At 44.2% G+C, this 13,506-nt stretch overlaps 1 protein-coding gene across 2 annotated transcripts in view; it reads left to right on the forward strand.

The window, feature by feature from the left end:
* The window catches only part of DIXDC1 (DIX domain containing 1), a 38,732-nt gene that overhangs the window by 17,016 nt on the left and 8,210 nt on the right, over positions 1–13,506 (forward strand). Inside the window, exons 5-10 of one of the 2 annotated variants that reach the window (XM_049799560.1) lie at positions 771–878; positions 6,645–6,757; positions 8,341–8,489; positions 11,641–11,730; positions 11,838–11,891; positions 12,827–12,877. In XM_049799560.1, the coding sequence (XP_049655517.1) occupies positions 771–878; positions 6,645–6,757; positions 8,341–8,489; positions 11,641–11,730; positions 11,838–11,891; positions 12,827–12,877 (565 nt within the window). Of the gene's footprint in view, positions 1–770; positions 879–3,730; positions 4,322–6,644; positions 6,758–8,340; positions 8,490–11,640; positions 11,731–11,837; positions 11,892–12,826; positions 12,878–13,506 lie in introns of those variants that run through there. The other variant, XM_049799561.1, reaches the window with a different exon arrangement.

The raw sequence follows: 13,506 nt of genomic DNA on the forward strand, positions 1-13,506 counted from the left end.
CAGTTACTTCCACAATTGAGGCATTGAGGCTGTTGTACAAGTCCATTCTGTCTTCTACATTGCTGTTCACCCAATGTTACACTTACTGCTATATAGGCAGATGCAGAGTGTTGTGTGCTGTTAATCAGCTGATGCAGCCTACCATGTAAGCAGAGGAGTTCTGCTGATAATGAAGGGAGGTGAACCATGTACAGAAGAAATGTGTAATTCTGCAAAGCACATTTAACACTTGCAAAAGGTGCTAGGTGGATTATAATAATAACAGTAATGACATTTAAATGTAAGCCAGATGGTGGTCTATTGAGGGTTTAATTTACACAGCTGAAGGTCATTTGCCCATATTACACTGGCTCAAGGGAGTACCCATGAAGCAGTTTGGAAATGAGGTTGAAATGGTATATTTTTTTGAAAAATCAAATGTCAAAGGTTTCTTTTGCAAAGGCCTTGGGCCAGGAGTTTTTCAGAAAAGCCAGTTCTTGTGCTATTTGCAAATTCTGTTCTTTTCCTTGCCTTCCCAGAGGTCTTGTAGTTTTCCAGTCTCAGAGATAGGCATGAGTTTAAAAGGCGAGGGCCTGTTTGCTTGTTTCCCTCGCACCAAGAAGATGAGATGGAGCTCCCTGATAGGAGAATTTTCTTAATTGGCAGTTTTCTAGCTGTCCTCTCCTTCTTACCTTCCTTTCATTAGCTTTCCTACCCTCCTTCTTGGAGACAAGAAGAATGTCTGCTCCTATCAGGTGGGACTTCCCTCATTCTATGATTATTATCTCCAGAAATAGCAGCATGGATGAGGAGATTGAAAACCCCTACTGGAGTGTCCGGGCACTGGTGCAGCAGTATGAAGGGCAGCAGAACATGCCATTGGAGTCCCACTCTTTCAGGTAAGGAATTCAAGATGTGTTCCCTCATGGTCCTGTCTGACGTTCCCTAAAGTGCTCTTTCTTATCACTGTGATCTGGTTGGCTCTGATAGAAAAGAGAGTTCCCAGCATATAGTCTCCTGCCTGATCTGGAGAATGAAGCCTCATGAACCAACATGAAGCAGTAGTTTACTGCCACTTCTCCCACAAATAAAATTTATCTAATTCGTGATGTGATCGCATAGGTAAGGGTTAGGAACTTCTGCGTTACAATTGTCTAAAGCTCTGGAGCATCCATCACTGAGACCAGGGGAATAGGATTAGGAAAGACACTTCTGCGTTACAATTGTCTAAAGCTCTGGAGCATCCATCACTGAGACCAGGGGAATAGGATTAGGAAAGACACAGCTAAAGATTTTACTGTGAACCTGAATGTACAGGTGGAGCCTTTTGAGGGAGTGCTGACATGAGGGATGCTGAAATGGAGTTTGTGGCCTGCTTCACAGGAAGGAAGAGGCAGAGTAGCTAGGATGCAAGGGATGAATATTTTAGAGCTGATGGAAAAGATATGGAGAAAAGGAACTTAAACCAACAAACCTCATGTCCTGCAGAGAGATGGAGATGAGGGGTCATGTGGATTTGAACAGCAGTTGCAGGAATACACCAGTCTTTAATCAAGATATATGGTCCCAGGGGGATCTGCAGCTGTGTCTTCATTGCCATCATGCCCTCATCCATCACCTTTAATTGTCCCTAGATTTACAGTTATCTAATTTACCCTTCCGTCCCCCAGACTTTCACCTTCACTCTAAAGTGCAGCATTTAATTATTTTACTGAAAAATCTCCTGGATACTGCTGTGAAGCCTGAAAGTCAGAGTTCAGTATGGTTTCCATTGGGGGTGACTTTTTGCCTTTGAAGTAGGACTTGGATCCTGAGAAGTGTGTGCTCTATGCTATAAACAGCCTGCAGCCTTGACTGGGGTTCTTGACTGCACAAGTTAAGCAAGGTCAAGCTGGTGCAAGTGGAGGCTTTCTAAGGAAATGGAGCCTGTAGGAGACAGGATTGGTTAGAATGGCAGCATCTAATATACTTTCAATAGGAAGTGCCACAACTTGCAGCTGTGAACCTGAGCAGCGTGTGCCAGTTACAACACATTACACTGGTGCTTTACAAGCTCTTCTTACTACTTAACTTGAGCAGTGGAGGGGAGAAGGAGGACACATGGCTGTGTTGTTTGTTTTCATGGATATAGGAGAGACAGTGTGTAGCTGAAGGGGCTCTTGAAGAAAAACTGTACTACAGTGGGGGAGCTGATCCAGCATGGATAGTTTCATAGTAAAGGACAGCCTTTCCCTTTTTCCCCAGAGAACAAGAAACTTGCTTGAAGACAAAGGACTATGTAACTGAACATATTCGATCTCCCTCTGGATATTATGCTTTGCTCCATTTAATCTCTTCTGGAACAGAGTAAGAGGGCAGAGCTGCATGGGTATAGCTGCAGCTCTCATTGATTCACAGTTCCCAGTGTAAGCCTGTACTCTGCTTTGTTGTCAGGATGTCCTGCCTGGGCTGCTCCCTGAGAGTGCCTCAACTCGGCATCCCACCCCCCACCCCACGATTTGTGCAGGAGTGAGGAGGTTCATTTTCCTAGGACAGATTGCCACTGACAGTTTCTCAGCAGGCAGGATGTCTCCACAGGATTTCTGAGGCCACTTTTGATGCTCCATAGTACCATGAGGCCTCCGTGTACCTGAGAATTAAGGTTGCTTGGCCCAACAGAGGACAATAGTTTGTACTTATCCCCAAAATTTGCTGTATATCATTGTGAGATCGTGTTTATAAATACAGACATGCACATTTGGAAGAGTGTGGGAACTCCATATGAGCCAGTATTGGACCACTGCCTCCACATGATGTCAGTAGAGAGTGTACTTTTGAAGCTGTCATTCCAGAGGAGATGTAAAAATTCTAGTCTTTGCAACAGGATATCATGGCTAATGTCACAGGACTTTGGTGTTGACTCTTGAACCATGATCTCAGTAGGACAGCGAGTGAAACATGCTGCTCTCTGCACTCATTCCTTAGTTTAAGGTAGCTGTAGTATTTTATGTGTACTCTTCTACCCCATAATGGATTGTCAGACATCTGCTGTTTGCTTGTATGTGGCTGTATTTTGGTGGTGAGTGAAAATTTCTCTGTACATCCTCAGTCACTTTGTGTTGGGTTTTTTTTTGTTTTCCCCATAATGTGAGTTCTCTTACCATGAGGTAATGGTGATATTATTGTTGATAGGACATAATATGGTGAGAATCTTTACATAAGTGATCAGTGATCTACCCAAAGAAACTGGGAGCAATCTCACCTCCAGCTCCTGGGGATGTCTTCTGCTGACAGCAGTCTTCATGATGAAAACAAGATGCTTGTTTCTCCTTCCTTCCAGAGAGAAATGTACTAGCTTAGTTATGAGAACTGGCTGGGAGAAGCCAGCCACTTTTTTTATTAGTGAGAGATGTGGTTATTAACTGCAGCCACCCCCTCCGTCTAATTGTGCTGCTGTCATGTCTGTCCCAGGGCAGCATCCCCTGCCTAGCATCAGCTCATTTCTGCATTAACTCTTCAGTAAGAGAGCTCACAGCCCGAATAACAGAATTCCCAGGACAAAAGCTCTAATAAGCAAAGGCAATTGAAATGATTCATGGAAAATTTGCCAAAATCAGATGGATTCCCAGGCCACTTGAGCCCCTCACCCATCCATCTCCCTTTCCCCTCCCCTTCCACCAGCCTTCCCTCCCCCACTCTGAGCCAGGCATCTGAGAGAAAAGGCTCTGCCTTGCACAGCCTGTGTGACAGCAGGAGGGAGAGGGAGCTGGAGATAGCGAGGAAGAGGAAGCCGTGCATAGGGCTGGGAAGTGCTGCATGCCGTCTTCCGAGACCGCATCCAAGCCTGGAGGAGCAGGGAACCTACTGCTTGCAGGAGCACCTTCTCTTGGCTGTTTGTTGGCATCTGCAGCAGGTGCTTGGAGTCTAAAGAGGGCAGAATGGGATGAGAAGCACCACTGGCAATCCAGATGGCAGTCCGTGTGGTGAAAACAACTGGGTGTGCAGCTGACCAAAATGCAGCAGCAAGAGACAAATAACCTGAGAGGAAAACCAGCAAAAGCAAAACCCAGGCTGCAGAATTCCCTGACTCTGGAATCAAATATGTGCCATCTGACGGTTTCTTGCAAAGACTCTGAGTTTTTTTTCTTTTTGTTTCTGCTGTGAATCTTCCAGCTAATGTGAAGCGGTCTGGCTTGCAAATATTTCTCCGGTAGTTTGACAGGAGCTGGCATCTTCTGCACTGAATTCTGAGCATGTGAAGGGACAAGGCATGTCTGTAGCCAGAATCCTGAGGCTCCCCGGGAAACGGATTCAGTGAGGCGAAAGGTTAAAGTGGGATCATGGGAGGGAAGCAGGTCAAATGGTGAGCGATTGTTGCCATTGTAATTTGAAACAGCAGGGATGGGGTGTTTATTAAAATTATGAGAATTCAAACTTATCACTGGGACTGTTGCCCTAAAGCCTTGTCTGTGCAGGCACTGGCAACTCTGGGACTCAGTGGAGAAAGGATATGGGTTAAGAAACCAACTGGTAAAAGGAATAAAGTGGAAGAGTTTGCATCATAAATCTGTCTTAAGTGCTGGGAAATTAAAGCTATTTATTTCTGCATGCTTTAATCACAAATTGTTATGTACTTTAAAGAACAAATTACATCAGTGGATATTTCATACTGTAATGAGTTTGGTGACTGATAGAAAAACTGTAGAAATGTTTCCAGCATTAACTTGATGGCATAATGTATGATGCAACCTGACCTGTGCAGCTGCTTCATCTGAGTGCATATCAGTGGCTCTTTCACTGTTTGGCATGGTTTTAGAGGTTGTCACTGATGCCACATGAACCCACTGGCCTTTTAAAATAGGGAAACTGCCTAGAAAGGAGGCTGTGGACATAGGAATGCCTAAGCAATTGTCTGTAAAACTGTGTATGTTGTGAAGACCTGTAGTGACGACTCAACCCCACCCCCCTGTCCCAGCTGGGATCCTTCGTATTTCCTTTGGGCTGTGCCGAGAGGACTAGACTCTGGAAGAGGGGAATGTTATTTCCAGGCTCTGTCTCCTTGTTTTTTGTCCTGCTCATTCTTCTTTACAGTTCCCTGCTCTAGCCCATCCCTCAGTTTCACCATCTTCTCACCTAACAGTTGCTAATATTGTTTTTCTAGGACAGTTCTCATTCTTTCATCTTTTGCATGAATGAGAACCAGTAATGCACTTCTCAGTGGCCTTAGGATGATGGCACATTCAGAGTATCAGCTGAGCATATGCGGGAGAATATTGAGATCTGTTCCTAGAAGGAAGTAACATCCCTCTCAGAGTTACTGGACATGTTAGATCAGCTGGGCTTCCTGTTTGTACCTGTGCTGTTTGAAAGTTTCATCCTTTCCTCTGACCCTTATTATATAATGCAAACCCAATAGTACTCTCTGGGCTCCCAGACAATTATTTTAATTTTATGCTGTGCACCCATTCAGTGACAAGCAAGAACAGGGCACTGGTTACAAATATTGTATACAAAATGTGCCTAATCAGAGACTGCTGTAATGGAGTTAGCCTTCTTGAAGTTAAATCCTTGAGCAAAGCCAGGTGGCCTGGACCCCTTTAAAAATCATGCATGCCCTGTTTGAGCAGGAAAGAACAGGTACTATAGCTGTTAGAGATCCCCATTAGAAGATGGTTATTCTTTCACTTAGTAAGTTGTATTCATCTTGTCCTTTAACATGGTGAAAGTCCATTCAGTCTGGACCATTAAAATTAGACTGCTTGAAGGTCTATAATATAAATGAGAAGTAGGCTAGCACTGGCTGTGGGAATGGACCAGACAGAAGCTACTAGCAAATCATTTCCATCCCTATTGCAAGGCTTTTCTGATTCTGTGAGAGAGCTGTGAAATATGTAGCAGCAGTGCTGGGAAGATGGGGAAGGCGAGCTGTCAAAGCCTCTTATTTTTCTAAACCTATTGTATTATTTCCACACTGTTTTCTTTTTGTTCTCCTTCCTTTGTTTCTGTGTTGAGGAGAATGAAAAATTAACTCCTGCTCACACTTGCAAGGATTAGTTCCTGTGACTTTAGAGGTACACTGAATGGGTCAGTGAGCTTCAGCCACCTTTTGATGTTGTCTGGGTGATGCATTTAGGAAGAATTTCTGAAAAAAGATTGCTTGAACCTCACAGTCAGCTGAGATGGCTCCAGTGAAAATATGTGGGTACTTTCAAGAAGTTTTACCTTAAGAACATGAGTGGTATCTGACTGCCAAAAATATTTTGCTGTTGGAATTCCAAGTTAATGAAGTGGTGTTTCTGAAAGCCAGGGCAAGAGATGAAGCAAGCCAGGGTGGCTTTTTGTTCAGCTTATAGTATGAACGTAAAACTCGCAGTAAATTTTTTCTGAGCAGACCTTCAGTAGAGCGTGGTCTTACCCTGTGTGAGTGTATGTGAATTCTGTGGTGGCAGTCTCAAACTTGCATTCTGTTAAGGAAAATGCAGAGACACATTGTGCTATATACTAGTTAGCCTACTGTGACACTGAAGTAGAGTGATGGAAAAGTTACATGCCCAGTTTGGTTTGTTAATGGCCTCTCTAGTATGCAGATAATTCTTAGTTTCAACAAGCCTGCCTGCATATTCACTTTTATCTTAGATGAGGATATGATCAGCACTAAAAGTAATTGTTTCTTCTTTCCTCTGCAGTCTTACATCACCCAGTCCTATCCATAGTGTGAAGAGTGAATCCACTGTAGCACCATCAGAGGAGAAGGAAAGACTTGTGATCATTCACACTGAAGAAACAGAAACAAAAACAGGTACCTTGCAGATAATGTTTTACAGATCATACTTTCATTGGGATTTGTTTGTATCATAAACTTGCTGAAAAGTTCCCCAGTGACTGAAATGAATGTGATGCTGAGTATCTGTTCACATAAAACTAAATCCCAAAACTTCTAACACTACAATAAAACCATAATATGGCAATGTCTGTGAGGCTTGCAAAATAACACTAGGGAAATAAAAAGCTCTGGAGATGGATTAAGGGGGTCATATATAGTTTTCACTGTAGGGTGAATGCTTTTATCACAGCCTCATTAGGCCATGTTGAAAAAAACATTTAAAATTCCATTAAAGAAAGAGTCCATGTGAGCTTGTTAAGCCCATGATGCATAACTTGACTTTGTGTAAGGGTCTGTGTTTACAGCACACCTGTACATAGGTCAAGTGGCTCTCTGCAAGGAATTGAACAGTTGCAGTATTGTTTTGGTGTTTGCATTGAGAAGTCATTGCTGTATTGCCACAAATGCCCTGTGATATGGTCAGTTCACACTTAAAATTTTCATGCTGATTAAAGGAGAGGTTTTCAGGTTTTCAAAGAAGTTCTTGAAGTGCTTTTGTTTGTTTGTTTCTTCTTCTCAGGAATGCAGTCTAGTAACGACTCTTTCTGATTAGCATCCATCCCAAGAGCAAATGACAGAGAAACTCTCCTACGAAATGCTTTGCTGCTTCAGCCAGTGTAGTCCTGCTTCAGTGCTCCTTCAAAAGTATTTGACAGACTATCTCAGTGGCTGAAGTAGCTGGCAGGCTGTGGCTTGTCCTTAAATTGTTAGTGGTACTGTGTCTGCTTGCTGCCCATACAGTAGGATATTGTAGCTGCATGTCTACAGATCTACAGCAGCTTGCATTGGCCAATTTCACTTTTGGTCAACTAGCTAACAAGCACTGCTATGATTACTTCTGATCAAACCTCATCCCTTCTTAGGGAAGAAAAAAAAAAAAAAAAAAGAAAGAAAAAAATCTACATTCCTGGGCCAACCAGTGGATGATAGTTAACCAGTAACCTCAGTTTATGCTGTGGGGATCAGAAAAGGCATGCAAGGCTATTAGACTTGCTATTAAGAAAAAAGTCTTTTTCAGAATTAGGTGTGTCATCCACCTTGAGAAAGCCATGTTATTTGACAAGTAGAAATACTGTTTAATGTTGCCTTCAGTGGGTCTTTGGTGCACCCTCTAACACTAAGACATTCTCTTAAAATCCCACAGTTGCTTTTCTCTCCTTAGGTATTTTCTACCACACACAGTGCACTGTGTTGTCCCCTGTGATGTGCTTTGAAACCTCCACTACTGAGGAATCACATGCAGCAAAGTTAATAAGGGGAAGGATGCGTATCTTTGATATTTGTGTATGCAGGAAAGCTTCCTTTGCATAAAGAATGAGGCATAAATCCTTCAGATTAGACAAGATGTCACACCTGTAGCAACTTCCTTGATACCGGCTAGAAGACATGCTTGCTTGTTAGTGATGGCTAGTGTGGACAGCAGGCAATTATTGTGTGGTGCAAGTCTTTTCTGGGCTCCTTTGTCTGTCGTGACCACATTCAGCTGCTCTCTCTTCCAGAAGAGACAGAAACTCATTTCCAGCCTGAGTGGCAAGTAGGGAACCCTGGGTCATATTTGGAGAATTCATGGGAGGAGCAGCTTTTGGAACAACAGGACCATTTGGAAAAAGAAATGGAGGAAGCGAAGAAGATGATTTCAGGTTTACAGGTAATAGATTTTCTTCTTAGCCATTGTTCCCTTCCACACGCATTTCTTTTCCCACCAGCTGTAGCTGGAAGACAGGTTATCTTGCAGCTGGGACACTGGCCTAGAACTTGAGAGACTTGAATCAGAGTCCTGGTCCAGTGAGGTCTCCTGGGGTGATTGTGCAAGAAGTCAGTTGGTCTTTTGGGTCACCTCAGTTAAACAGGGACAGTGGCTTTTCCCTGTGTCTCACCCTGTGGGATGAGTCCCTTCAGGAAGGGTTCCTCAGGAATGAGGAAGTATTTCTGATAGTGTGGATAGTGTGTACTGGGATATATTGGCTGCAGCCCGTGCGGACACCTTAACCAGCAACAGAATGCTACTGACTAAGCACTCTGACATCTTCCTTTCTTGCGATATTTAGGCTCTCTTGGCTACTGCAATTGTGATTTGGTGCTGGTCACCTTCTCTAGAATGGAGAATGCCAAAACCGTCCTTTCCAATGTCCCAGATGCAATTTAGAAGACAGCTGGATCCAGCCACAGTCTTGCTTGGGGCAGGGTATGCCCATCCCCATCATTGTGTGGCATGCTTAACCAAGAGAACCCGGGGGAAGAGGAAAGATGGCTGCAGCTTCCCCAGCCCCAGTATATTTACCAGGGTTTCAGAGAAAGGATTTTAACACCAGTCTGTGCAATTCAGACACAACCGTTTCTTCTTCTTAGCTCAGGCTTCTCCAAAACTTGGTGTTGACATGATTTGAGGCTCTTGGTCAGTAGGGAGGGACAGAGAAGAGTGTGGAGAGAGAAAGAAAATTATGTTGCTATGAAGACTGAAGATCAGTGATATCCACTAATAGTAATTTAAGTGGACTGTGAGAGGGCAAAGGGCACACTGAATGCAGGTAAGAATGGAACCACTGCAGAGAATCTAAAACAAAGCCTGTTTTTTGAAGGTGATTTTGTCTGTGTAGTCTTTTGGTTGGAGTCCAGATCCTAGCTGGGTTCATTGGCTTGGTCCCCTGTCCTGTGATGCTATACTAACTCCTGTACGTGCTGTCACTGTGCAAAGCACATACGTTACTGTGCAAAATGATAAAGATGCAGCAGTGTTTTCCCACGTGCAGGGGCTGGGACTCCCCTTCTTCACTGGGGCACACAGCATCCTGCAGGTTTTGTAAGCAGCCTGAGAGAATAGAGTAGTCTTTCTGTGATTTGTGATCGGAAGTAATGCAGCGAGACAAGGAATGTCAGGAAATCAATCAAGATTCACAGAGCTGATCAGGGGTCACACAGTCTTGCATCAGTCTTTCAGTGAGCTAGGCTGAACTATAATATTTGGCACATTCTCTACACAACTATTTACTTGCAGGACCTTTTCCTTGCTGCCCTGTTCCAGTCACTCCCTGACCAAATGACCCTCAGCCCAATGTGTTTGACTCTGCATGGGGAGTAGAGCCCCTGATCCATATGGTAAAGACACTGAACTCTCTCAGGAATATTCCTTTCTGTTTGTGCTGGGAACCATACTGGCTCTGAATTGTAAATATTTATGTGCCAGTAAACAAAGCAGAGCTTGTGTGAGAAGCATAGGCAGCCGGGGTGGAGGGTGGGGTGTGGGCGGACAGGCACTTTTGCTGTGGACAATGGGCAGAAAACAAAAGACTCAAAAGAAAAAAAAACCAACAAAATTGCTGGGTTCACCGGTAAAATACAGTTGCATTATGTGCCCACTGGGAGCAGGGAGAGGTGGCACTGGAGGGACTGGCATGTCCTGTTCCTCCAGCCTTGGCTGGCCCCATGTTTCAGGAGTGAGGGCGAGCAGCTGGCATTGCTGCCCCCTCATCCCCTGGGAATAAGAAGAGGCAGCTGATGTTGCTAGCCCAGAGATTGGATTTGATTAATTGATTTTCCCCCACTTGCTCGATACTTAAGAGCCTCCAGTTCATGACAGTTTGATTGAAATATCAGGGACCTGATGTACATATACCCCATGAAGCACTAAAACCATGGCAGCTTTTTATGTTCCTGTGTGATTCCTGCTTGATTGTCCTGCTGGGAAGACTTTGGGATGCACTCAGAAAACAGTTTTCCAAAGAGCTTTTGCATTAACTGAATACAGATTGCTATTTGCTATTCTGCAGCAGTTGCAGCTCTTTGGTGGAAGATTCTGTCAGCAGGCAGAACCTGACCTGTCAGCCTTGAATTCTTTCAAGGCTAAATTGGAGTATTACTGCAAATGGGATATTTTGGTTTTAGCCATGGAGTTCAAATAGAAATAAACTAGAAAGCTAACTGAAAGAGGCATGATTCTTTCCAGTGTGTCCAGTTGTATGCAACATCTTAGCAGATACCAAGTGCCCCGAGTCCTGGGAGTTAGAGACAGAAAGATCAATGTAAAAAACATCAGCTAGAGAAAAACAGTATGGTATACCGTGCTGGAGATATGGCCTGGTCCTGCTAGTCACACTTCCTACTGTGCACGCTGTTCCCTCCTTCAGGCTGGATTCAGTCTACTACAGGACTTCTGGCATCTTCCTGCAGACATCTGGGCTACCTTGGAGTTGCTGAAGGAGTTAATACTGTGTTTCTAGTAGCCTTCCTCAAGCACAGGGCATAGCTTAAGATTTTCACTGTCTGTGTGGGTGAGGGCTCTTCCCTCACTTGGACAACAGTTCTGAATGTGTCTTGATCTTGTCTAGTGTAGAACAGAATTAGGCTTCCCTGAACATCCTGTTTCTAAAGTCTTTTGTAGATATGTGATTAGAATGGCTTCTTTCAGCAGGAGACACTTCAGTCTCATTTCAGAAGAGAAGCCTTACAGCATAAACCTGGTTCAGTCTCTGCTTTAGACTTCAAGTCTGTCACTGTAGTGAAGGCTACCCTTGGACTGAAGCCTGAGACAGACTTCACTCCCTGAAAATCTGAGTAATTGTCCTTGTTTGGTGTCTGTGCGGAAAAGTATTGGCTGACAGATATCTCTGGGAGAGCTTTTTCAGGGGATAAATTTGCTTGTTCATTCCTGAAAAATTCTACTAATTTTTGAGAGGAATAAGTCAGCAGAAATGGAAAACGAAACTGTTTAGAGACTGATATGAATGACTTAGCCAGAACTGCAGCTGGCCTGTTTTCCTTTGAAACACCTGAAGAGGAGATTTTTTCCTTCATCTTCCCAGGCTTTGTTGCTCAATGGGTCTTTACCTGAGGATGAGCAGGAAGGTTCCTTTGAACTTTGTGAACATGGAGCCTGCCCCGAAGAGCAGCTGGTGAGCACACTGCTGTACCTACATTTCTCTGATCAAGCTGCCCTTCACGCTGTTCTGCCATAGGCAGGTGCCTTGCACAATAATAACCGTGGTATTTTTATATTCAGATCATAATTCGAAGTCGCCTGGACCAGAGTGTGGAAGAAAATCAAGACCTAAAGGTTAGAAGGGGACAGATGAAGGGGAAGGAGAGGTTTTGGGTCAGGAGATTTTGCAGACTCTGTCCTACTTGGTTTTTTGGGGGGGGCGGGGAGGAGGGACATGGGGACAGGGCAGTGGACAACACAACAGATGACATAGGGAATATGTTGTGTTGGGGCTCCAACTCTGTTCCCATATTCAGCTGTGTGGGATCTCCATCCCTCCAGGAGTGTAGACACCTGTTTCCCCGAGACCATAAATCATTGACCTTGAGAGCACTCAACAATACTTGGCTGGGAAGTGTTTGTTGTATCCATATTAGCAGTTACTAGAAGTTTGTGGAATAGCACCAGAAAAATATATGCCGCCTCCCTACTTTGCCTCAAGCCAATGCCGGTAAAGTCAGTTGCTGGCAAAACAAATATCTAAGTAGTACTGGAACTTAAATGAGCCCTGAAATGGATTTTTCCTGCATGCTCTTGAAGCTGCAGAGATCCAGGTTGTACTAGCTTCTCAAAACTTTGCCCATGACAGCTGTTAAGTTTCTAGTTGTGTCTGAATATAAACAAGTTTTCAAGTAGGAAATAAATGCAGGTAAGAAGAACCTGCCCTGTCAAGCCTGCCTTAGTACAGCTTTCTGCTGCTGCTGTCTCTGGGACCAGTTCCGGTGCTGGGAGAGAAGTATTTGACATTGCCCTGAAGGATGGATTTGGGGGACTAGGCAATCTTTTTCTCTCATGGCTTTACTAGCAGGGGCTTAGGGAGCTGCTCAATTGTTTTGTCATGTTTGTAACTCATTAAAATGGCTCAGGGGTCTGACATGTCCTTTGTTCCGTGGGAAAAGGTGGGATGTGCTTTCTTCTGAAGCAGGTGTCTGGGGACAGAGAACACTGAATTTGGTTGATTCTGAAGGGGTGACAAGATGCCATTTAATCAAATTATGTTGCATTTACAGAAGGAGCTATTGAAATACAAACAGGAAGCTCGAAACCTACAGGGAATAAAGGTGAGGAAAGGGGCACTTCATCAAATATTAATAGTAAAGCTTTAGAGTCTGCTGCAGCCCATGAGTAGGGCCAGGGCCAACAGCAACCATACACCTCTGAGGAATCTCAGATTGTGGAGGGAGTTGTATTAGGGGACTTGGAGGTAGGACATCCTATGGTCTGTTTCTGGTTCCAGGGAGAGACTGCAGTTAAGGCAGGCACAAGGAGTTAGTTCTGGATTCTGTTTCTGTCGGTAGGATTGTGCTCAAATGTCCCCTCTTCTGTCTGTTTTCCCCTAAACGAAATATCAGGCATAGGATGCCTGCTTCATTCTCATGGCTCTTTTTTTGTCCCCTCTATCTTGGGGTATGCACAGTAGGATTGGCCCAGTGAACTCATTCTTTACGGCAGAGGAAAAATTGCATGGGGGTATCCTTGTCTTCTTCAGCTGCAGTGTTTCTCACAACTTTGGCTCCTGTTTACTCATTTTCTCCCTCTGGAGTTCTGAACACTAATAAATCTACTCTTGAGCAGAGGTATTTTTAGAGCTGCCTGTCAGGCTTCTGTGAAGGAAGCAAACAGCAGTTGCTGTTCAATGTAGAGCACTTGGCTTCTGGGTAACACTGAGTGAAAGGTGCAGAATTAGTCC

This window comes from Accipiter gentilis, chromosome 5, assembly GCF_929443795.1.
Source record: "Accipiter gentilis chromosome 5, bAccGen1.1, whole genome shotgun sequence".
NCBI classification, from domain to species: Eukaryota; Metazoa; Chordata; class Aves; order Accipitriformes; family Accipitridae; genus Astur; species Astur gentilis.